Consider the following 22,971-nt stretch of genomic DNA (forward strand, 5'->3'; position numbering starts at 1 on the left):
GCATTCCTAGCCTGGTTTTTGAGTAACCCTACCCTGCATATTTGGGTTTTTTTTTCCTGGTCCACAGCAGATAAATAAAATGCCTATCCTCAGTTGAAGTAGTTGCGACATGAGAGGGCAGGGAAACACTAAATATGCAGGGCAGAAGCACTCCATTAAAACAGTTGGGAACTACCATACTAAAGGAACTAAGGGTTCACAGATATTGGAACTGTGGGCCGACATCCAATATTTTTCATGTATTTATCTGCCAGTGCCGACACTGATGCAAATCCTTAATTTATAAAGTGCAGAAATTGGGATTACAACCATTTGGATTCACATTATAAAGAAACAACATTTATCGATGTATGTACAATTTAGTAACAAGAATAAAATTCAGATACTGTAAAATAGTAGCTTAGCTTTGCCTTAACACTCTGTTCTTCTGGGGAACAATAAATGTATCATGAAATATCTGAAGTATCAGTCAAATCAAATGATTTTTGAGCAATTTTCGACTGATACTGCTATGATTCCAATATCATCACGTATCCCCAAAAGGATCAGCAGCACCTAATAAATACTAGGGATGTGCACAGCTACTTGAGTACTTGGTTAACCACTTAAGGTACCAGGATTCAAATATTGAGTTAGTGTATTCAGTGTGTTTCATTACAGGAAAATGGATGAAATATACAGGCTAACAATTTAGTTGAACATAGATTTTATGTTTTAACAGAACTGTACAATGTAAAGTTTTGCTTGTATTTGTGAGTAAGTATGCTATACACTGCTACTCCAGAACAAAAATGCCTTAATGTAGGCATGTTGTCAAGGAGGTGTTGTTAAAGACAGGACTGAGATGAGTGCGATATTTTGGCTTTTATTGCTAAACAGACCAGGTAAAAGTTAGGTGTAGTACCCTTTTAAAATACAGTTCATGTACAAACCATCATGTTGGCACATCGTCCAGTGGAGAGAGGAAAAACACTTGTAGAAGATGACTAGTCTCCATCAGCATCCAACTGCCTTCAGCTATTTTTGAGTAACAAAACGTTTCAAAACTTCTTCCTCTGCATGACGCTAATTTTTGGTTCAGCACCAGTAATGTCACCTAAAAATTTAAGCTCAGTTCTACATTAATTATCGTTTTTTTGTTTTTTCTTTTCTGAACCAGATATCCGTTCATGAACTCTTACGGATACCTGAATATCAAAATTAGTCGGAATGCACACACCTAATAAATACGTATTTGCACAACCATGAGAAACAAGGCCTATACATTTCATCAGACATCTCAGTTTTATATTCCACTACACACAGTGTTTTGCTAACTTGCACAGCTTTAACGTTTTCTTTTTGGTCAGAGACTGTATTCTGCTTCTGCTTAGAGAAGTAATGTCAGAGTGCTAGGTCATCAGAGATATATGTCAAGAAGCCAGCAGAGCTACATGAACTCATGAAGCTCACAAAACTCATCTACATCCACTTTCAACAGATGATTATAACCACCAACTAAAACAAGACTACGAGTGACCCTCTGTAGGATTCTCACCTGCTGGCAGATGCTTTTCAGCACATACTTGGCATAAACATCTAGGCTGGCTGTTTCTATGGAGACGTTACGGCCTCCTGATTTTTTGGACCCCATGTCATCCTCTCCGATGTCATCCAGCCCAGCAGGGTGAGAGAAGCCTGAGCCCTTTAGCTCAGCATCACCTAGAACAGTTACACACAAGTATGAGAACAGAAATAGACACCCTGTTCAAATACTAACACACAGTCACAAATTTCCCAAACCTTAAGTCTTATGCCAAACGTACCAATTCATTCCACTAACTGTATTAACGCTTTAAGGCCTACACTGAGACACTTCCACCTTTGCATACTCTGTCCTTTTATTTTGTTTGACAGAATCAAAAAGTTTTAAATATCTTCAGATTCAGCACAACGTCAGTTAAAAAAATTTTATTTAGTAAATATTTCTACACACTATATTCATAAATTAACCCATAAAACCACAGTAGCACAAAAATGAGCTTAATTTTAACACAAAAAAAACAAATATATTTGTTCTCGTGGCAGTTTCTGGCTAACAAAAGAGCACTTTACAAACCCTGGCAGTTATCACAAAAAAGGGGTCTTTTTTTTTTTAAACGAAGTCTATACTATTTGCATCCTGATACCAAAATATCTCACGTCTTCTGAATAACATGATTTGGGATCTGAAGAGTTGTCACACTGTCCTTCCATGCTGGAACTGCAATTCTACAGAAAATTTCCTGTCTGCAAAAATATCCTCTTAGTCATATTTTTTGTTTTTCTGTTTTTGTTTTAAGGTTGCTTTTCTCTTTCAAAGTTGCCAGAAGACACTCCCACTACGACTTGCATATCTCAATCACATACTCCGATTGGCTGTGGCTAGCCAACCTAAGTCAATCAAGTGCAGAATATAGATTATGTATCACATGTCGTCACAATGGAAATTCATCTGTTTACAGAACAAGCAACGTGCCAAGTGCATGAAAGGGGTACGCAAGTTTTTTTATAAATTTACATTGTAGGTTTATAAAGAAAGTTAACGATCCACAATGACAAACTTGTATTTTAGCACTATTTCTTTAGTTTCAAGGTGAAAACAACACATCTCTCTAGGTCACTACAGATGAGCCTGACGCTTTAAAGACAGCACAATATTTCATCTTGCCAGCAAGACAGCCGGCTCTGAAGGATTAAAGGCAGGGGGAACTAATTAACTAGATGAATTTGATCAACAGTCATCCCAGCTCACTTTGTGTTTGACACAAGACTCAAGTTGAAAACTCATAATTGTGTTTAAAATCTTGATGCCTCACCCAACATGAAGACAGCTTTCAGGACAGCAAACACTGCACCCACCACAATGCTGTTCTGAGACGCAGCCAGCAGATGGCGATCACACGATGACCTGATGCCCACTGTAGATTTATCTGAAGAAAGTATCAGGAATCATCAAAGTCACTAGACGTCTAGAACAGGGCTAGTTTAGTTAAACACATATTTCCATTCCAACAAGAGCCAAATGCAACCATTGTGGTATCCTGCGCATGATGCACAGCTGAGAGTCCTCATAAACCTTGTTCTACAGTTCTTCAGTGGACAGGGCGGGTGTTCAAGTTACCTGACTTGCCATCCTGTGGACAGGGGTTTCTCTGGGGTGTTCTGAATAGATGCAGCAGAATCCTACAGGTGAGTCTGGCTCCCGGCTCTGAGTCTTGCTCACTACAGGCTGCAAGGCACAAAAAGGCAAAATATACACTCAAAAAATTAAAACAAAAGCACACAGGACTGCCAAACTGCACTTTTAAGGAAGCCTATATAAAATTGTAAAACCTGTTTATGTAAGTATTAAAAAAGTTTATATATCCATCTACACATGGTGTGATCTAGTGCCATATCATGATTCAGTCCTTCAGAGTTCACCGTTGTGTCTATAGTGTACACACAGAGTGGGAGGACTGCTCCAGAATGCCGTAGACTTACTGACTCCCACTCACAAACTCCGCCGTCAGATGCAGTCGGATATTCTGGTGAAACCAGTTTTGAAGTGTCTCTTTGAAGCATAAGACTGATGTGGCACTTTTATAACCGCTGTGTGAAATAGCATTATCAAAGGAGAATGTGGGCACACACCCGACACAGAGAGGCAGACCAAGACTTAGTGGCCATATTTATACTTGAGAGAGGTGAATGGAATGTGTGTGTGTGTGTGTGTTTAAGGTGCCGGCAGTTCTCTGGCTGCACTACAGAGAGTTGTTGTGTGGACAGACATCAAACAAGCAGCTCATAGTGACTCTCTGAATTCTCAGACGTACACTGAGAAACAGTTTTGAGTGAAAGCAGTAGGCAGTCTACTAAAGGCCCTCAAACCTGCTGGGCCTAGTGCAGTGCAACACCATGTGTTACTGCTGTTATTTAGCCTCTCACAGATACCGTGAAACCCTCTAGCTCCTTTCACACTCAAACCCAGGGACATTAACAGGATACTTTACAAGCTTTGAGTCATTTACACATGCAGCCCTTAAATGGTATTTTTACTGGTATGCACACATTTGATCAAAACCCTAGTAAACGGGAGGTCACGTTCTCAGAACAAACAGCAAAAATACACTCCTCTGACTTTTTTCTCTCATACAAACTGAAACTCGACCATAACACAAATGTTCTGCTTTGATGGCTATGTTGTGTCACGTCTGCACAGAACCAGCCATGTACACATAGGGTAAATTTCTTTTGTAAAGTAACCATATTTTGGTTTTCAAAAACGAGAACACTGGGGTCAGGTGGCATGGGTCAGACTGCAGAAAGCAAATGTCAACATGAAAGCAAAGCCACACATTTGAGGCAATTTAGAGATCCTGGCTGGACACTGTTCTTGGGAACACAAAAAGTTCTTGAAAAAATGGGATGTACAGTGGTGTGAAAAAGTGTTTGCCCCCTTCCTGATTTCTTATTCTTTTGCATGTTTGTCACACTTAAATGCTTCAGATCACCAAACAAATTTAAATATTAGACAAAGATCACACAAGTAAACACAAAATGCAGTTTATAAATGAAGGTCTTTATTATTAAGGGAAAAAGAAATCCAAACCTACAGGGCCCCGTGTGAAAAAGTGATTGCCCCCTAAACCTAATAACTGGTTGGGCCACCCTTAGCAGCAACAACTGCAATCAAGTGTTTGTGATAACTGGCAATGAGTCTTTTACAGCGCTGTGGAGAAATTTTGGCCCACTCATCTTTGCAGAATTGTTGTAATTCAGCCACATTGGAGGGTTTCCAAGCATGAACTGCCTTTTTAAGGTCATGCCACAGCATCTCAATCGGATTCAGGGCAGGACTTTGACTAGGCCGTCTTAATTTTGTTTTTCATAAGCCATTCAAAGGTGGACTTGCTGGTGTGTTTTGGATTGTTGTCCTGCTGCAGAACCCAAGTGTGCTTCAGCTTGAGGTCACGAACAGATGGCCGGACATTCTCCTTCAGCATTTTTTGGTAGACAGCAGAATTCATGGTTGCATTTACCATAGCATGTCTTTCAGGTCCAGAAGCAGCAAAACAGCCCCAGACCATCACACTACCACCACCATATTTTACTGTTGGTATGATGTCCCTTTTCTGAAAATCTGTATTACTTCTTTGCCATATGTAATGGGACATACAACTTCCAAAAAGTTCAACTTTTGTCTCATCAGTCCACAGAGTATTCTCCCAAAAGTCTTGGGGATCATCAAAATGTTTTCTGGCAAAACTGAGACGAGCCTTTATGTTCTTTTTGCTCAGCAGTGGTTTTCGTCTTGGAACTCTGCCATGCAGGCCATTTTTGCCCAGTCTCTTTCTTATGGTACGCTGCGCTCTTGGGGTAATTTTGGTCGGCCGGCCACTCCTGGGAAGGTTCACCACTGTTCCATGTTTTCACCATTTCTGGATAATGGCTCTCACTGTGGTTCGCTGGAGTCCCAAAGCTTTAGAAATGGCTTTATAACCTTTTCCAGACTGATAGATCTCAATTACTTTGTTTCTCATTTGTTCCTGAATTTCTCTGGATCGCAGCATGATGTCTAGCTTTTGAGGATCTTTTGGTCTACTTCACTTTGTCAGGCAGGTCCTATTTAAGTGATTTCTTGATTGAGAACAGGTGTGGCAGTAATCAGACCTGGGTGTGGCTAGGGAAATTGAACTCAGCTTTCCAAAGATGTGATAAACCACAGTTAATTTATGGGGGGTAATCACTTTTTCACACAGGGCCCTGTAGGTTTGGATTTCTTTTTCCCTTACTAATAAAGACCTTCATTTATAAACTGCATTTTGTGTTTACTTGTGTTATCTTTGTCTAATATTTAAATTTGTTTGGTGATCTGAAACATTTAAGTGTGACAAACATGAAAAAGAATAAGAAATCAGGAAGGGGGCAAACACTTTTTCACCCCACTGTATGGTCACACTACATTTTTGCCACTTATTACTAGAACAAGGGTATTCAATCTTGTGTGGTTTGGGTTTTTATTCCAACAGAGCAAGACTGCAAATGATCGGTTGACAGGTCACATTGTTTATTCTTTTCTCTCATTAAGGTTATGCATATACAAGCTTGGCTTGGCAACTTTCATTGGCCTGCAGTGCATAAAGACACATGTTTTGGATCTGTCCTCAGCCTTGTGTATCCTTTATTTTTTGTTTCCTTGTTTACTATCTCATCTGCTGGTCAGCATTCAGCAAATGTATTTCTGCTCATGTAACTGTATCTGGACAATGAAAACACATTCTGTTTACACTTGCGTTAAATGTGGTCAAGATCCGTCTCTGATCACTTCCAAATGTGGTTTGAATGATCCGATCACAATCCGTTTAGAATGCATCTTGGCAGTGTTTACACCTGACAAGTGAAATCTGACAGTGACTTGATCATCAAATATATATGATAATGCAAGGTGTAAACAGGCCCTGAGACCAACTGATTAAACAAGTAAAATTCGGTGTGCTCCTTGTTTGGTATGAAAACCTGATGAAACACAGGCCCTCTGAGAATAAGACTGGACAGCCCAGCTCTACAGTCACATATAAAATACACTTCCATAGTGTTTTCACTCGTAAAACATAACTTAAAAAAAAAACAAACAAACAAAAAAAGGAAAACATTGTTTTGCCTGCTGTAATCTTAACCTGTTTCCTGTTTAATTACCATTAAATTCCTGGGTTAAAGTGCCTTTGTGAAAGGGGGTTCTCTTAGTCAAAACGTAACCCTTGGACCAACAAGAGCATCTGTAATGTCCCTTAACAAGATTTATGATGTAACAAAAGGCGCTTTTCTACTGCATCGTACCGGCTCACCTTGACTAGACTCAACTCCACTCACCTTTTTGGTTCCAAGCGAGCTAAGCTGATACCAAAAGGTGACGTAAAAACGCAACAGACTACCGCCTGGTCGGAGAAAACTGGTAAACACTCTTATGCTAACGTTGGCTACCAGGTCACCTCTTGCGTTGCTTTTTTTGAGCAACCAGAATCATCCTGTAGTCTGAACTCTGACTCTGTTTCCCAAACTCTATTTTTTTTGTCAGTAGTCATTTTCTTGCTGCCATCAGCTTCTTCTAAACAAAATTTGTCTCCTTCACGTCACGACAGGCTCATGTGGCGTCGCTATGACGACCAGCTACACTAAGAGGTTACTATATCTACAGTGGAAAACGAAGTAGCTGATACCAAAGGTGAGTCGAGTTGAGATGTACCATGCAGCAACAAAAGCAACAAAGCAAAAAAAAGTACCCTTTCATTTATGATAGAGGTGGTACCTTTTGTGGAATTTCTGTTGGATTCATTTTCATTCTAGCTTTCCCTGTACACTGTTCCTTATCTGCAGTTATGATTAAACTTTATTTATTCAAGTTTCAATACGAATGCTGAAGCGATTCAGAAAATATTATCTACGCTTCCAATTACAGTGTAACAGTGGTATCTTCCATTTGCTATGCAAAGGTGGTCTCCCAAGTTGCAATGAAACAATAGTATCTTCTATTTCCAATGCAACAATGGTATCTAGTGATTTTCTAACATTTGTTTTTTTCGATTAAACCAGGAGTGCACTTGATTAGTTATTTGAAGACCGAGACCAACTGATTAAACAAAAGAAACCAGGTATGTTCTAGATTGTTTTGAAAGAAAATCTGCAACCACTCTGCAATCGCTTTGCAGATAAGACTGAACACCTCAGTTCTAGAATCAAACCTAGAAATCTACAATGTATCTTCAGCATGCAAATCCACACTCTTCAGAGAGGCAGAGTGTGATGTGAAAAGGCAATACTGTACCAGCATTGAGGAGAGAAGGGATGGCCACACAGCGCACCAGATCTTCCAGCAGTAGACACTGTCTAGCTATGAGGATGGCAACAAACGTAGCCAGTGAGTCATGGAATGACAGGTCGCTCACCTACAGAAGAAAAGATAAATGAAGTTGCATTGTAGACGATGTAAAGCAGTTTGAATAACAACAATGACCATTTCAAATAGGGCTAGAGGCTTGAAAGCCTAGAGCACACGAGTGGGCGATTAAAACACACCTATAATTACTCTGACAGGCCATGTGAAACCTATAATCTAGGGGTGTAAACCACAGCAAGGGGGGGAGGGGTCACAACGTTTAGAATTCCACCTCATTTAACACATCTCACTCAATTCATCAGCAAATGGCCGAGGCCTTCATGAGCGTTAGAAGAGGAAAACACTAATCTCTGCATGGCTGTGGTCCTCTGGGACATGAGTTTGACAGTCTTACCATAACCAGTACAAATGGCAAAAGAATACAGAGTCTGTACTTTACTGCATGACACAGCTGTAAAGTTAAAGTAGAAGTTTCTACAACTTTTTCTCTGAAATTTTCAGGCCACACTGTTGTAGAGATATCACTTCTAAAGCATGTAAGTAGCCCCAGCCTAGGAGGGTGAAATCTGCACACACACCTCCTCCAGAGGGTATGAAGCCTGCCACTAACTCACACCTCTGACCTCACTCGGTAGCTTACTGAAGTGCTTAGAAACTTCCTGTCGATGGAACATCTGCTCAGGAACTTCTAACGCTTTTACTGCATAAGGAATACTGTTAGCAGCACATACACATAGGCCTGTCACCTCTCTCATACAAATACACAACTATGAAGTTTAAAGAAATAATCACAAACTAAATGGAAAAAGTGATCTCACTTTCTATACACATCTGCCAAGGAAATGCTTCTATATGAGGAATCACACCTGCTGCATTTTTTTTTCATTTTTTCACTTTCACAAAAGTATAACTTTTTTTCTCTGTTTCAGTATGACAAGTGCTTATTCCTCATGGTAGATATCATTTGTCAGTCACTGTTTAAAAATCATGTTTAAGTAGACAAGCATGGAAGGTACTAGAAACTTATTACAGAGTTTGTCATTTGTACTCACGTCGACATTGCAAAGCAGATCATTGAATCCACAGTTGCCGTTGTTGGAGGAACAGCAGAGGGCTTTCAGCACACCCAGCCACTCTGCACTTAGAGAACGGCAGTATGCAGTCAGCTCAGCACACAAGATGCCGATATCATTCACCCTGTCACAGGACACAAACATACACTGTTAGCAGGAAAAAAATAAACTGGTAGTGGCTTCAAAGGGAGATTCTGTATATAGTTATTAGTTCACCTGTAAGGAACATTTTAGCCAGCCCATATTTTTCTTAAGCCGTTACACAGGCAAGCACTTTCCTGCTCAATCTAAATCTCCGGTCTGAAGATTTGCAGAAAAAGACTTGCAAAGTTGACAGGGCTGCAGGACTGTCTTATTCTGACAGTCTCCTAGGCCTGAGGAGGGATGACGCAGGTTTCTTGTAAACTACCAGAAAGGCCACATTCACTTGTGGAGTTATCCATAATTCATAGCAAAATGTGATGACAAACAAAAACAAAGGGGGTCTTCCAAAGTAAGTAATACACAATTCAGGTGAAAATGTGCAGATTTTGGTATTATCAACCACAGAGGTGAGTGGAGCTGAAGCGCTCTCTTATTAATGCTCATAATTTGCTTGCAGTCGTGCAGCCTTGCAGGTCCAACATAAAGATGCTGAACACTTCAGTGAAAGTCACAGAACGCAGGTCAAAAGCCTGTGAGACCAGAGGCCACGCGGCCAGTGTCCAGAGATTTGAACTGGCCATTCTACAGCACTGGATCACTTATCTGCATATACACAATATGTTAGAAGCTGAAACTGAACAAAATGTTGACTCAATAGGCAACCCTGAAAACGAGAATGAGAACTGAAACATGCTTACCTTTAGTATTTACCAATGTATGAGCTCTACTTTATCCTTAATAATAAATGCAAGTGAGAACATGTTAGCTAGCAGAGCAGTGGGAAACTTACTGAGACTACTCCTGGAGTTAAGACTGATCTCGAAACTGTCAAACTGCAAGTCTCACAAGCTGTGCCAAAGAGTCCAGTGTGCAAACCTAGCAATTGTGTGCTACAGGTGACAAGCTTGTATTTTGCTTGATAAACCAATGTTTCCCCACAGAAGTGAGCAGATTCATAAATGTTGTAAAAGTGTTGGTTGTTTGAATAGTTTTTTCATTGTCAAGTATTTTAATAATCAAATTTAGCAAATATTTGCTGTAGCCCAACTGACCTCTCAGGGTCGCGGTGGTCCACACACACATCCATCAGCACGTTACACACAAAACTGTAGCGGTTGGCTGGGCTGTCGTTCAGTATCTTGCCGACCATGGAGTGGTTGAGGTTGTGGGCTGAAGGGTTCGCTATGGCATCGATCATGAACACCTGGTCCCACAGCATGTTGGAGTCTGACGGGTCAATGTTCCAATAGATGGAGTTTTTCACCTTGGAGCAGAACTCACTGAGGGGAATAACAATACAGAAAATCAAATAAATACACAAATAAATCAACAGGGTAAGACTGCTGTGACAGAACTGTTTAAGGTATGTGTGTTGCCCAAAGTAAATTAAGCCTCACCTGAAGATTTCTCCAAACTTGCTCTTCAGGTGACTGCAGGAGGTATACAGGTCATACAGGTAGGCCAAGATACAGCGCTCGGCTGAAGAACAGTCTGCGGGGTTCACTCCTGACTTCACCACAATCCGCAGCCTGCCACACAAAACCCAGGATATTTCTACATATCCTATACACACTGATTAACATGCACATGCTTAAAGGAACACTAGGACCAGAATTGTTAATGTGACTAACATGCAGAAAAGAAACCACCAATTTACATTATGCAAATATGGCCATGCTAAATAGTGACTTCTAGCTTGAATACATTATTATGTAAGCATTTCAGTCAAAGCAGCCCTTTAGCTTCAAGAAAATGAAATAAGGATGACTTCATGTGCATGACAAACTGGGTGTCAGTGTTAGTTGGCCATACCCATCGAAGACCTGTGCCGTTTGGTCAGGGTTGAGGATGAGGCAGGAGTGGTAGCGGCGGAGCACAGCCACGATGCACAGACACAGACTCGTGGTGTAGCTGCCCGCCAGACTAGAGGATTTCAGCAGAAGCTCAGCCTCCACCAGACTTAGCTCGTTCAGCAGCTACAACACATACCAAACCACATAAAAATTACATGCTATGGTCGAGTAATGAACCCCATCAGAAAGACTCACTAGCATGTTATGTAGTAGAACTTGCTGCATTTCTATGAACTTGTAACCATGCCATACTGTATGAATGCTTCACGTCGGTCTGGATAAGCAAATTGACCACACGGGTACATGTAAAAATCCTGACGCAGATTGAATTAGAAAACAAAAACCTTTTAAATGAATAATAAAAGAAGAGCAATAATAAGCAGACTGCTTTCTCGCTAGCTGCCTTGTACCTGAATGGCGAAGTCAATGAGGCCACTTATGTTGAGGGAGTATTCCATGAGGTCAAAGATGAACTGGATGTGCTGTACTAAGGGCAGGTGATAGGACATCCCTAAGGCAAAGCTGGTGATCTGTTCCAGAACATTCCTGGACACCTGCAAGTGACAGAAATGCACACGCATCAATCAGTTTTCATTAAGTAGTAAAAACTGATGAACAGCTATTTAACCCCATCATCTTTCATTTGGCTTTTGTTATCTGTGAAAAATGATCACTCTAGATCAGACACTACCCAAGAAACTGTGGCTCTACTAAAAGAGCAGAAGAGTGATATAACAAACAGTCTAACCTGAGAGGTGACCTGGTGTTGGTCAAAGTGGGAGAGGTGCTGGAATTTGGAGAAAATGTCTTCTGCAGTGGGGAAGGCTTCAGGTTTACTCCTCTTCCTTTTCTGCCCTTCTTCACCTCCTGGGGACAGACACGTACTAGATAAATATTCATGGTGTTTTTCGAGTCATCAGTGGGCACAGGAGTCTTTGAGTGCATGGATAAGATCAAACAGTGATCTGCCTCAAATGGAGTTCCTGGCCTGGAGTCATTAGGCAGCCTGTGAAGGTCATGAGGTTCCTTAATGGCTTTTTCGGCATTAAAAATGACTAGCGAGTTACTGAGGAGTATAGATGTTATACAGTGCAGCACACTGCATGCATGCTCAAAATGGTAATGACGATAGCCTGGCCTGGTTAAAGCAGGGGCAATAGCACAGCTAAATCTAGCCTGAGTAAAATAATAGGTTGTTCAATTACAACGGCATTAAAAGTTAAAGCTAGAGCTGGGCTGCTCTCTCTGGCTGGGGTCAGGCGCTTAGCGGGGAGATAATGAGCAAATGACGGCTATTAGCATGGAAATGGGCCCGCAGGTATGCATATTCAATGACGGCAGCTGTGGGTCAGAGCTCTGCATGGCTATGTTTGGTTATTAGTGTGGAGTGAGAGAGAGAGAGAGAGAGAGAGAGAGAGAGAGAGAGAGAGAGAGAGAGAGAGAGAGAGAGAGAGACAGACAGACAGACAAAGGGAAGGGAGTGAATGAGCAGGAGACAAGGTTCCCACTCCATTTCCAACAACAATTTCAAAAACTGTTTGGGGGCCTTTGGCTCCCAGGCAAAAATCTGATTCAGACACCTGCTGTTTTTGTATGCGTCATGAATACAAATGTGATTATTTTTTTATATTTATTTATTTTTTTTATATAAACAAATGACCAGCTATCAGGAACTGTCCAGTTTCATTTAATTCATAACATTTCTCATATTATACCTAAAACTGCTTTTTCCAAAACTATTCTGTTTGCCCCCCCCAAAATACTCAACTAAAGCTCTTTTCCAAACCTCACAAACTTTCAAGGTGTTTCAAGGATAAAGGTTGGAGGAGGAAGTGGAGGAGGGCAGGGAGCAAATAACTGATAGAGTGAGTTAGAGAGAGAGAGAAGGCAAGAAAGAAAAATAAGCATGATTTTGCAGTACTGCACATTAACTACATCAGTCAGGCACAGACTTAACAGACAACACATTACAAAATACAAATGCAGAAGGCCAGAATCGTGAAAATGTGCTCAGTGTTTACAAAATAATGAAAACAAATTACCTAAAGCCCTGAAAACAAATAACCTACAGAGAATCAACATACAACGCAGGTGTAACGAATGCCATTCAGCATTCTGGCATTAGCAACAGGGGAAACACAGGAAGAGCTGCTTACATACTTAAACATGCTGTGTATTCAGTAACCAGTCAAATTATTACAAAACCTGAATTTCAGTCAGATATAGTTTAACATCAACACAGACCTCCAACCAACATTTCACTGCAATATGCAATAAACCCAGACGCAAATGCATCTCCACCTAGAGACAGCACCATCTCTGATACTGTAAACTTATGGAGAGATGTGTGCATGTGTGTGCTGCAGGCTCAGTACCAGTCTCAGCTGTGCTTTTGCGGTTCAGCACTTTCAGGATGTCTTTGGTGATCTTCTTGATGGCGTGTCGAGCTTCATCTCGCTGCTTGCCTACTCCATACAAAACCACCAAGCGCTGATTGCACTCGTGACTGGCACTCTCCTCCTGCAAATCACACAGCTTTATCAGACTGCAATCCAGCACACAAACACCCACTTACACACCAAGTGGACACTAACGAGGGATTCACCGATAGGGAATTTTGGGGCCAAAACCCATAACCCTCATAGCTGCACAATGTAGATTTTGGGAATTTTGAGGTTTTGGGATTTTGCATTTGTGACCTAAACATTGAGCAGGACCTTCTTTTTGAATCAACAATTTTTTGTTTCTGCAGTTTAAAAAAAGGGTAAAAGCTACATCAGACATGGTGATAAACATTAACAGAATTTTATGCAAATCGTTTACATCAGCCTTAGCAGACGCTTTTATCCAGAACCTATTACAAAGGGTAGAGAAAGGGAGCACTGGGTTTCCCCTCCTCAAAGACAAAGATATTGATGCTGCAGTGGCGTTCTCGCCTGGACAGGAAACCAAACCTTTGATATTCAATGTGTAGGGCTGTGGTGTTATTCACTATGCTATCCATCAGTTCATAGCTAGTGAATATACATAATCATAATAATAATAATAATAATAATAACAATAATAATAACAACAACAACAACAACATTTTTTTTTACTTATTATCAACAAATAATATACCATATGCCAATACACTGGGCACCCCTACCAGTCACTTTCACAACTATTTTAATTGCACTTCAAAATGTATAAATACAAATCAGGCCAGAGGACTCACCTGAGGAATGGGGAAGTGAGTGGCATACTGGATGTGGCGGGGCTGCTCGTACACCTGGGGGAAGGCCGGGTCCATGCTCTTCTCTTTGACTGTGCTCTTACCATCCTGCTCCAGGGCAGCCTTCTCTGGGGAGGGGCTTCCCTTTGCCTCACAGTGCATAGGAGGGGAGAACATTGGCTGGAAAAAGACAAGTGAGCATGTTCGGTTTAGGTAACAAAGTAGGCATTTATTTATGGGAGATTTATTATGCGAGATGTAGGCGATACAGTAAAAATATAATATCACAATACGTGGTACCATATCCAAATACTGAATTTTTCAGAGGTTTGACAGGTTAAAACAAAGCACCTGTTAAAACGGTAATGCCACATTAGGAAATCCTATCAAAACTATGGCTGCATTTTAATTCAACATTTCTCATACTGTACACTACATCCAAGTAAACAAGAGCAATTATTCTCTCTTGGACTGTGGCATCACTGAGATCCAAACTCAACTTCTCAACAAAAGGATGAAACTTTAGATAGTTTAGATGTGACAGAAATATCTAATACTGACATATCACCCGCCTAGAGATTATTACAATTATTCATAGGGAAAGAGTGAGAAATCACTAACTACATGCTTATGCATCAGGACTGGTGACCATTCCTACCTCATCAAAGTGGGTGCTGGAGCTGTGATCTATTTCCATAGGCTCAGACAGACCAGTGTCCTAAAAGAGATGGGCACAGAAGACATAAAACTTATTCAACCCGTTCTCATAAATTTCAAAACAGCCAACTCCCAGAGCTGTAGAAATGTTACGTGCCTCCATTTTGACACTGCTTCCTGTGTCCTGCTCTTTGCGTTCCGATTCATCGGAAGGCTCATCGCTCGGGGAGCGGGGACGGGGAAGGTGGGAGTCGGAGGCCAAGTCGCCACGAGAGATGAGCGTGCACATGTAGATGTTGTGAGAGAACACATCATGGCGAATGAGCTCACAGAAAAGCAGCACCAAGTTCGAGAACTCTACGCGCTCACTCTCATTACCAGGCTCCACTGCAGGGGCAGAAATGGAGAGGGAGAGAGAGAGAGAGATAGAGGGTAATGGTTAATTCATGACTGTAATAGTTTTCTAAACCTCTTGAAACAAATTCTACAAAATAAACACGCTGATGAGGTCTGTCACAGTAAACAGGAAATAACACACATAAAAGAGGAACTGAAAAAAAAAAAGAAAAACAGTAGGCTGGTCTGCACAATCACGATAAATGATTATTTACAGTGCTTCTGCCCTACATGTGATTATGATTACTCACTGCAATTAACAAAGACAGCACATTTTTCATACGTAATCCAAGCAGCAAGAAGGCCTGTAATGTAGATGTATATACAGGCCCGACGTCAGGGGGTCATGTAGGGGGGCAATGCCTCACTAATCAATCTTCATGCCCCACTAAACTCACTAAGCTTTATACATGCTTTTATAGTGGCATAAAACAAAGCAAAAAAACGAAGGGAAACTAAAACAATGTTAGGTGCGCACCCGGTATACATGACTACACTGAACGTTTTCATGTGTCACTTTGTACTGGCTGTAATTGTGGACATGTAGTATGCTGTGGGCAGATACATCAGCAGACAGATTTCCTAAAGGTGATGTGTGGCTCCTTTGGACAGATCGAAAGACATTCATCGTTCCATATTTTTCTTAGCATTTTTTTTTTTCCTTGGCCCCACCCTTTCCTTTGTTTTCAGATGCCCCACTCATGATTAGGCTCTGGCGCTGGGCCTGTGTATACAGAATGCACTGCAATCTATTTTACTGCTGTCTGGCTTTTGACTCACTAAGCACAGGGGCCTGTGTGTCCAGGAACTGCAGCAAGACGTCCTGAAAGACGGGCACAGTGGCAGCTGAGAGAGAGCCAGAGGACACTGAGCCTTTCTCATCCACCACCTCAGACTCCCCACACCTCTGTGTGAACACAACACAAATTCCATGAGCAACATATAATTCACAAAACAAGCCTACATGAAACAGAACTGACAAATAAAAAAAAGCTTTAAGAGATCTCTTTTTACAGCACTTAAGTGAGCACTAATAAGTACTTACTGAAATGTACTGTACTGTACTGTACTGTACTATGTCTCATTACTTTTTCCTTTCTCTAGTTATTAACATAGGCTTTTGTTTCTAGCAATATCTGAGCTTAGGAGTAGCTTTACTCTAACCTATTTGTACTAGCAAAGATATATTAACTGAGCAGACAACAAAGCACTTTTGTAAGTGGCTCTGGATAAGAACGTCTGCTAAATGCCATAAATGTAAATGTAAACGAGATCAGAGAGAATGCACATCCCACCTCTGCCTCTATCTCTGTCTGTCTCTTCTCCAGCAGCTTAGCCACCACCATGGCCCTGTGTCTGCCTGAGCGCTTGCAGCACACAGCCCACTCACACAGCAGAGTGACCACTGCGTCATCGTCTGGACTCATCTGCCACAAACCACACACACAGAGGTCAGGGAGTACACAAAAAGCTTAGGTTGGCATTAGTTTCCATGCATGTCAAAGAGCATGTATAAATACTATCTGAAGTGTATCTGTGAACCAAACAAGATTTCTGGCTTTTTAGCTCCTGCAAACTACACCACTTCAGAACTGTCTTAAAGCAGAAAGACCTCTTTACCTCATGCCCATCTTTACTTTGGCCTGATCCAAAGATTCGATTGTACAGGGAGTCCAGAGAGTTACTGAAATCTGACTTCTCAAAGCTGTGGTTGTCCAGAACCTCCAGTGTGTGCAGCACCCGGCCAATGGTGAAGCCTGTAAAACACAGACAGAGACGAACTCCCGTTTTCAGACAGACACTAAATGAAAGCCATACTGCCTCCGGTAATTCAGGACCTTGACTAATGTATTTAGCTGTCATTATTTTAATTAGCGCAATCACTGATCTGTTACAGAGCAAGCCCCTTCATCAGAGCACTGGAACACAAGAGACACATTAAAAAACAATTAAATGCACCTGAGCTTTTCCAGAGCTCCACTCTTGCACTGTCCATGAACCAATTCAAGCACTCATGGTGAACTTACCAGCTGTTGTTTCCTGACACTTGTCAAAGGACCAGCGGAATTCCACTGCCTGGCCCCTCTCCTTTACCTGCTCCTCGATTTCCCTCACCTTGGCACGGACCTGGTGGGGGATCACGGCATGATAACACAAACACTTCAGCAACTCACACACTACAAACCCACTCAAGATATAGTGTTTCACCTCATCACTTATTTATCTAGCACCTTTCCCCCGCTCAAAGACACTTTACAATCAGAGACCATGAACATGTTAAACAATTAGCTCAATCAATTCAATTTTATTTCATTTCCAATAAACAGTTCACATTTGAATAAGCAGCTTTATCATTCAAGCTGAGGAATGTTTTTGAATCGTATGGATAAGGCTGCTACAGGCAATTGGTTTCGCTAAACAAACCCACTAAAAAAATAAATAAATAAACATGCAGCTAAAAATAGTGGTGTTCTGGATCACTTTTCAAGAGGATGATAACAGCACACCTAAAACTATGACCATACTGAAAGCAAACATTCAAAAGAAGACAAATATTTTGTTCTGATGTTCTGAGATAACATGCGATGCATGGCAGTGTGAGGAAACCAGTAGTAATTTTTATAATCATTGTACATTTCAGTCATTTTGCCAACATTTCAGTTATTGGACATAAACATATAGTTGTCAGCCCCTCAGTTTAAACAAAAACAGGTTCTCACACAGGGTATGTTTAATATGGTCCCTGGATGGTTAATTCCTAGAAATGCTTATGCCCTCACCTTTCAGCCCATACAAATAACACTTTTAATAAACCTGGTGCATTAATACAGAATTAATCTAATGTGTGTGCTCTTAAGTGTGTATTATCAAGTATTTCACAATGGCTTCGAACATAGCTGGAAGTTTTAAGTTTTATAAGTGCCATCTTGATGGGTCGCATCCTCGATTTTAGGCTTGTCTGTTAACAAATTGTCGCTGACTAATGACGGTCAGTTACTGGTCAAAAGAATTTGCCAAACTTTGCACCTAGTAGCCAGAACTGGCATGATACAATGAAGGAGGCCATACCTGCTGGTTGAATGTGCTGTTGCCACCTGGCATGGGCAGGTTAGAGGGGGCAATGGGTAGAAGATCCAGCGGAGACCCAGTCTTATTCCGACTGTCCGTCAGTGAGTAGTGCCACACCAGAGCGCTAGGACAGCATAGCACAATGCTCTAGAGAGACGAAAGAGAGGAAAAACTGTTATTTCACTTCATGAATATTAAGTATAGAGAAACATTTCACCCTGAAACACTGATATGGCTAACAAAGACCAGTAAGCACGGTCTCATTTACATAATTCTGACCAGTCCCTATAAGCTTTGATTCATCATTAGCTTAATTAGCATTTCAGGATGAAACATTTCTTTAAATTTAAGTGCTGAGACCAGACATTAGGACATTTTCTCTTAACCACATTAGTGTAAATGAATTGAATTAGAAGCACTGCCTTAGAGATCAATGTGAAAGGTAGATTTGTGACATATCAGGAGGCTGTACACTAATGGGGTAATATTCTCCCTCTGTTTAATGTCATGAGGTTCATACTTTGTTTACCTGGAGCATACAGCTGAGGACGAACACCACAGGACGGTGTTGAGGGCAGATGTAGAAATCGGTGAAGGGTGTTTGGGGCTGGTTGCCCCCTGCAGGCTGTGATGTTGGTGTCGGGGGCAGAGCATTGCCAGGCTGGCCTGAGATGCTGTGGGGTGGGTGTCCCCCTGTGCTGGGCCCAATGCTTCCATCGCTTAGCAGCAAGTTGAGCCGACGTGTGCAGAAGTATGCCAGTCTTCTCGATAAATAGGCTGACTGCACAAACTCCCCTGAGTACTGAGGGAAAAAAAGAGACAGCAATAACAAAGATAAGTCATAGCACAACTGTGATCAGAACAAAATTACATTCTATCAGACCGCGAACAGTAATAAGACATTCTATTACTTATGTAATGTGAACATGTTTTAGAAATGAAACATATCTGAATGCCCTAAACTGAGACACTGCATTGACTCACCTGTAAAAGGAGTGGCAGTAGCAATTTGAGAAGCTCGTCCTCGCCTGGGCGTATCTTCTCAAAGCATTCCAGTACCCAAGTCAGAAACTCATGTCTGTCCAGCATGCCATCCTGTAAGACACAGCGAGATATAAAATTATTTTTTGTTTTCCAGTTTAATATTTAAGCACACAGTTATGGCTGTGTCCGAATAAAGTCAGGAAAACTTGGCTACGTTCCCTGTCGAAGTTCAGTGCAAATAATGCCTCTTCCGTCATAAAAGGCAAACAAACCTGAAACATAAACATGGCTAGTTTCTCGTTGTACTCCCACTGCTTCATGGCAGTCTCCACCTCTGCTGGAGTGGCAGGCAGAGGAGAGCCGCAGCCCTGGCTGGGAGACTGCCGGTAGAACTCTGCCACCTTCTGCAGCTGCTCCCAGAGGTACTTAGTAATTATCTGAGTCCATTCTGCAGAAGGATGATAAAGTTAAGACATTTCAGAGAACGAGTCCAATTACTGTGCACAACTAAGGACCTTCAATCTTCATCTGGGAATTTACTCAGCACAAAGTCAATGTGATAAGAAAACCTCATTGTCCCTTATTTAGGTTTTTATACTATTTGAAAATGCCAGCTGCCCTTTACACTGCATGAACATCGACAAATTGACCAAAGGAAATGGCCCTGAACTACTCTTCCCAGAGTGGACGAAAAGGACGACTGCGAGTACGTTGAAAGAGTATTCAAAGAAAACTCAGTTCAAACCTGGTGAAGGACGTGTCTTTCGAGAATGTAAGTGTATCACTTTACATCGTCATCGTATTTTCATCAGCATAATATACATTTTGCATTTGAGACCAAAATATCAAGCCAGACCTTCTATCTGACTGTACACATGTGCCGTTAATACAGTAAGACATGCTTCATGTTCTGAAAGACTCAGATATTCAACCAGATGCTTCTGACTTTTACATTACTATTTAGTAGTAAGCACCACCATAATATAGTACGTTTTTTTCTCCCCTGAGTATTGCTACTTACTTCAGTTTTAACAAAAAATATTATATAGTGCAGCTTTCTGAACACTTTTTCTTCAGCTTTAAAATTAATATTACAGAAATACGAGGCTTTGTTACAAGGGCAGCATTATGTGAAAACTGATTATTAGCACAAATTGTTAATATGCACAATGTAAAGACTCTTACCTATGCATGGGTCAATGACATGCCTTTTCTTGACTTTAGTTTCTGTTATGGCAGCATGATATGCGCAAGTCATTTTGATCATCCAAGCAGAGCGCATCACTGGGACCGAGTACTTGGCCAGGTAGCCAAAAACCTCCTCTTTCTTACTGAAAATGGGGACCTGGAGAATTTAGGTGGACATATCACACAAGTCAAAACAAAAGCATCACAAAAGAAAACAGAAATATCTGAACTCTAACTGTACCATACACCTCTGTTTGGCCTATTTTTGTAAATGAAGACTGCTGGGTAAACTCTTTAGAGAATAAATCAACAGTTGTCAGTTTCTTGTTCAACTGTAAGGCACTGCAGGGCAGATGAAATCCAACCTTCTTGGCCAGCTGAGTGAGAGGTTTGGTCCCAGCCAAGTCAGTAAACCAGTTGTTGATGGAGCTCTGCGATCGTGCAGTGACCAGCCAGAAATTGTCCTTCTGGTTGACCTGTGGCTTCCTTTTCCCCGTGTCTGGAAATGTGTTGCAGCGCAGCTTTTCTGCAATGATGCTGCTGAAGTTTGAGCTGATCTGTAAAAGTAAACGGATATAGGACTCTATTTTCAGTTCCGGTCTGTCAATGAGTGTCATCACATGCATGATTAGTGCTTCTTGATTTTAGCTAAACTTACCTTGGAGGGGTTAAAATTGACATTTTTAGCACTGCCATGCTCGTCCCCGGATACAGCTGGCTGGTTATTAAATCCCTGCTTGACGTTCAGTGCAGTCAGTTCATCCTGAACAACAGAAATGGAAACGTTTAAAAGGCTGTGCATATAAATGTAGGACAAACCGTGCAGAAAACATGGAGCATGTGGGGTCAGCACTGCACCTGCCTAATGCAACAAACAGATACTGCAGGAAATCCTGAGTGTTAACGCATTAGACCGATGCACGTATTACCATGCCTTCCTGACATCAGGCCTAAAGGAGGGGGGCTCATCAACAGCATCTCGGATTACGTTTAAGGAGGCAACACGGATGAGAAACACACTGAACAGTCATTCAAGCGGACGAGCTGCACAGCTATGAGTCCACCAGCGTTTATTTCCAATAACACAGCACGGAAAACATGTAACCTGAGTTACTAGTTACACTTTCAGTCCATCAGTTTTCCATTTTCAGTGAGTTACGCTACTACAGTGAATCAACATGCCTAATGTAAGCTTAATAAACTTACACAACTAGCTAGCTAGTTAGCTGCTAGACAAGCAACAGCCAACTACCTGTCAACAAACAGCACCAAGCTATTAGCCAGCTTGGAGAAATCTTTCAGCCAAGGCAGAAAACTGGTTCACACTTTAACAGTCGGTCAGTTAAGGAGCACAGGTAGCTAACCTAAACCTCTCAGACTCTCTTAGCTAGGTTAGCTATCTTTAATGACTTATTAATGTAGGTTATTATTCTCGGTGTTAACTGAAGTTGGTCGGCGCTACATTCTGGCTGTATCAGAGAAAACCTGAAAACAGCTAACGTTAGCCAGCTAACCACCAACGCTTCGGATACGAGGCTGAAATCGGTTTCCAATTCGCCAGCTTCTTGTCGGAATTCTCCCGTTCCACCTTAAATGGTGCAGCATTTACGTTAACTGCTGCACTATTTAAGGTGGACCGTGAAAATTCCAACAAGAAACTGGCGAATAGGAAGCCGACTCCAGCTTCGCGATTCGGATCCAGTAAATTCACACCTTTTCTTGCAACCGCAGCCGTTATGCAGTATTAGCCTAGCACTGCCACTCGGAAAGATTTTCATAACAGGCAGGCCGAGCCGTTTTCCGTCGGCCCGGTTAGTGCTTTGTTATTGCTGGTCGGCGAGCGGCTGAGGCCTGAGGGGGGTTTGATCCGGTCCCTCCTGCTAGCTGTCTGGCTAACGTTACATTTCTTTGTGGTCTCTCGTAACGGGAGGGATAAAAGACGAGCTCTGACCTCTTTCTGCTTCGGGTCTTGAGGATAAACGTCAGGAGGACCGAGTCTGGGCCGCTTGAGGGGCCGGTGTTCGTAGCTCAACATCCCGAAGGCAGCCATGGTCGCAGCGGCATACCAGCCCGGGCCGAGTCCGTCCCCGATCCGACCGAGCGAAACCCAGCAGCGGCTTAACTTACAGCCAGCTACGCTCCGCTCTCTCCAAACAACACAGCTCGGAACTGTGGGAAACCACTCGACAAGTTAAAAGACCCCACCTGGCAATCCGTTTTCGTGATATCTGAAATTCAGTTTGTACAAATCTTCAACTGCAAGCGTTTTTAATGATAGATCAAAAAAGAAAAAGTAAAAACCGAATTTTAACATGTCACAGTTAACAGATCTCTACATATAAGAGCTACATTCGTTCATGTAATAATCACATTTCATCAATTTGAACATGTAATAATTAGAATTTCAACACGTCAACATAAAAATAAATAGAACTGAAATAGAAATAACTACTGGTAAAAGTTACTCGAAAGGATATAATTATTTTATTATTATTA

The 22,971-nt window shown here is 41.6% G+C and overlaps 1 protein-coding gene across 2 annotated transcripts in view; it reads right to left on the reverse strand.

The window, feature by feature from the left end:
• med12 (mediator complex subunit 12) overlaps positions 1-22,629 on the reverse strand; it is a 32,820-nt gene extending 10,191 nt beyond the window's left edge. The window contains exons 1-26 of one of the 2 annotated variants that reach the window (XM_036575620.1): positions 22,427-22,629; positions 21,134-21,238; positions 20,841-21,032; positions 20,473-20,632; positions 19,560-19,735; positions 19,288-19,398; positions 18,833-19,105; positions 18,304-18,450; positions 17,262-17,361; positions 16,855-16,991; positions 16,530-16,661; positions 16,015-16,141; positions 14,996-15,225; positions 14,840-14,899; positions 14,185-14,361; positions 13,343-13,487; positions 11,716-11,834; positions 11,378-11,521; positions 10,927-11,090; positions 10,512-10,643; positions 10,167-10,394; positions 8,950-9,094; positions 7,826-7,946; positions 3,143-3,250; positions 2,838-2,951; positions 1,538-1,701 (exon numbers count right to left, since the gene is read on the reverse strand). In XM_036575620.1, coding sequence (XP_036431513.1) covers positions 1,538-1,701; positions 2,838-2,951; positions 3,143-3,250; positions 7,826-7,946; positions 8,950-9,094; positions 10,167-10,394; positions 10,512-10,643; positions 10,927-11,090; positions 11,378-11,521; positions 11,716-11,834; positions 13,343-13,487; positions 14,185-14,361; positions 14,840-14,899; positions 14,996-15,225; positions 16,015-16,141; positions 16,530-16,661; positions 16,855-16,991; positions 17,262-17,361; positions 18,304-18,450; positions 18,833-19,105; positions 19,288-19,398; positions 19,560-19,735; positions 20,473-20,632; positions 20,841-21,032; positions 21,134-21,238; positions 22,427-22,525 — 3,810 coding nt within the window. In that variant the 5' untranslated portion in view covers positions 22,526-22,629. The remainder of the gene's footprint in view (positions 1-1,537; positions 1,702-2,837; positions 2,952-3,142; positions 3,251-7,825; positions 7,947-8,949; positions 9,095-10,166; positions 10,395-10,511; positions 10,644-10,926; positions 11,091-11,377; positions 11,522-11,715; positions 11,835-13,342; positions 13,488-14,184; positions 14,362-14,839; positions 14,900-14,995; positions 15,226-16,014; positions 16,142-16,529; positions 16,662-16,854; positions 16,992-17,261; positions 17,362-18,303; positions 18,451-18,832; positions 19,106-19,287; positions 19,399-19,559; positions 19,736-20,472; positions 20,633-20,840; positions 21,033-21,133; positions 21,239-22,426) is intronic. The other variant, XM_036575621.1, reaches the window with a different exon arrangement.
• Positions 22,630-22,971: the final 342 nt, after the last annotated feature.

This window comes from Colossoma macropomum, unplaced genomic scaffold (genome assembly GCF_904425465.1).
Source record: "Colossoma macropomum unplaced genomic scaffold, Colossoma_macropomum, whole genome shotgun sequence".
NCBI classification, from domain to species: Eukaryota; Metazoa; Chordata; class Actinopteri; order Characiformes; family Serrasalmidae; genus Colossoma; species Colossoma macropomum.